Source organism: Octopus bimaculoides, chromosome 7 (genome assembly GCF_001194135.2).
Source record: "Octopus bimaculoides isolate UCB-OBI-ISO-001 chromosome 7, ASM119413v2, whole genome shotgun sequence".
NCBI lineage: Eukaryota > Metazoa > Mollusca > Cephalopoda > Octopoda > Octopodidae > Octopus > Octopus bimaculoides.
In genome coordinates, this window is record NC_068987.1 from 63,136,228 (window position 1) to 63,138,869 (window position 2,642).

Below are 2,642 nucleotides of genomic sequence, written 5' to 3' on the forward strand. Positions count from 1 at the left end.
ATAATTGTTTTGTGTCAAGTTACAGCACTCATTTGTCAATCTGTCAGAAGTACAGTGAACCAATGATTAGCTTGTTGGAAGTCTGTAATCAATGCTGCTATTGTTCACATGTGATATATAAAATAATGAAATCTTATTTTTTTTTTTTTTTTTTTTATAAATCATATTTGTTTGTATTGCTTTTCATATTTTATAATTGATAGAAATGTTTGAAAAAAATCATTGTTAAACTAGTTGACTGAACTTATAATTATTATTTTTTTTTATCAGTCTTTTTGATATTTATAACTATTCTTTTGATCGTCTTGCAGGGGAATGAGATGGGAGAGACTCTCAGCCGTTTTGCCAATGAACTGAAACTTCCTCAGCATCATTCCAGCCACCGAGACTTGACCCCATATGCTGACCTGATGCTCTGGCTCAAGAATGCGAATTTCAATAGTTTTGTGAAACTCTCTAAGGTAAAATACAATGGTCTATCCATCCATCGTCTCTGCTCACTATTTCTGGTTGAGTCATGGCGATAGAGTCCTGAAGCACCTCCTCCATAGGCTTCTATCTGAAGCAGTCGTCATTCAACCTTTCAGCTGGATTCCTAAGCACGACCATCTGAGACTATGGATATTACCCAATCATCTCATTCTTGGTCTACCCCTAGGTATCCTACCATCTTGCAATTCTTTCTTCCAACATTCTAATCACACATCTGTTGTACCAGAGCTGTAACCTCTGAATGTATGATGTAGATTTGAAGGAGATTGGACAGATATTTCTAGTTTTTCGTACAGCCTCATAGAGGCTGTCTCATTGGCTTTTAGTAGCTTTATATAAGATAAGCTGGTGGTATTTTTCACTTGCTTTCTTGTAAGCCTTAATAGTATAGCCAACACTCACAAGCAAATATGACTTCATAGCTTGTATCACACTTCTGCTAATTATTTTTAGTACCTCTGTAGTCTCATGCAAACATAGACATCCTGTTGGCCTTCCTACTCTTGACCCAGCAGCACATCAAGGATGTCACAGTTAGAAATAGATAGGGCTACAGCAGTTGGTATTCTTTTTTTTTTTTTTTGGTGGGGCAAGTAGATTAGAGCAATGGGAAATGATGTGTCTTGCTCAAGGACACAACCTTCTGCCCAGTCCAAGAATTGAACCTAAAACCTGATGATCATGAGCCCAACTGTAATCACTAAGCCACATCATTTAGGCATCATTGCTTCTTAATAGCTATGACACCTAAGACTGGCTGGATAAGTAGGAATGCTGACTTTCCTGCTTTTACAAGGGTGTTAGCAACATCAATGAAATGCTTTCAACTGGAAATAAAAGTTAGTTTCTAGAATTGTTTTCATTGAAGCTTATATTTTGAGCTATACAGTCATTGCTTTTTACTATTCATTTTGGTCTCTTGTTTTATGTCCTTCTCTAGGTATACACAGAATCATTGAGCAAGCTTTATAACAAAGAGATTCAAGATTTTCTAGAATGTGCGAAGCAAAGACTTGTTGGAAAAGGAGAGAAAGGCAAACTGAGTAAGTAATTCTTACAGTGATTCATTGTGAATTAAATAACAGCTTCATCTTTTGAGTTTTCATTTGCCTTGAGTTTAGGTCAGTATATGCTCTGTTTGTATTGTAGTTTATACATTTTCTTAGAGCTGAGATTAATGTCACTTGACTTGACAAGTCTTCTCAAGCACAGCATGTTGCCAAAGGTTTCGGTCACTTGTCGTCTCCATGAAGCCCAAGATTTGAAGATCATGCTACTGGCAATGGACACGATTACATTTTCATGGGTACCAAAAAGAGCTGTGTGTGTGTGTGTGTGTGTGTGTGTGTGTATGGTCATCATCATCATCCTTTGTATTTGTGAATGAATTTTTATTTCCTTCGCATTCACTAGTTGATAAACAATGTTTTCCTGATGATGTTATTTGCTTGCAGTCCACCACAAAAGCATGTCTGGGTTTCTTGACATATCTTGACATGTGTAGTCTTTGTAAACAAAAGACTCATTCACTTGGTGCCTTTGTATCCAGTTTGTAAATAGTTTTTATGTCCACAGTGGTACTACAAACAAAGGAGAAAAAGAACTCAGTATGCTAGATAGAGTAAATATTTAATTGATGTGGTTATTGCTCCAGTTTTTAGCATTCTGTTCATTTGAGTTTAATGTCCTCTGTTCTTGATTATTCCTCTAGTGGGCCTGGCTGATGGAACAGATTCTCTTCCTGGCTGATTTCAATCTGTCTGATTCATCATTTTGAACCTGCTTTAACAGCCATAGAACATGAAATTCTGATATACACCCCCCTACTATCTCTCTCTCTCTCTCTCTCTCTCTCTCTCTCTCTCTCTCTCTGTGCGTGTGTGTGTGTGTGTGTGTGTGTGTGTGCTGCAGTGTGACTAAATGGTTATGCATGGCATCCTCAGCAAATGTTGTTTTCTCAAGCCTTGGGTCAACCCACTCATTGTGAATGAAATTGGGTCAACAGAATCTGTACATAAGCCCATTGTTTGGATCATCATCATTGCTTTTCATGCTGGCATGGGTTGAACGGTTTGACTGAGGACTGGCAAGCCAGGAGGCTGCACCAAGCTCCAATCTGATCTGGCAAGGTTTCTACAGCTGGATGCCCT

At 38.0% G+C, this 2,642-nt stretch overlaps 1 protein-coding gene across 1 annotated transcript in view; it reads left to right on the forward strand.

Moving 5' to 3' along the window:
* LOC106878086 (exocyst complex component 1) overlaps positions 1-2,642 on the forward strand; it is a 60,971-nt gene that overhangs the window by 21,391 nt on the left and 36,938 nt on the right. The window contains exons 10-11 of the mRNA XM_052969430.1: positions 256-461; positions 1,433-1,535. Coding sequence (XP_052825390.1) covers positions 256-461; positions 1,433-1,535 — 309 coding nt within the window. The remainder of the gene's footprint in view (positions 1-255; positions 462-1,432; positions 1,536-2,642) is intronic.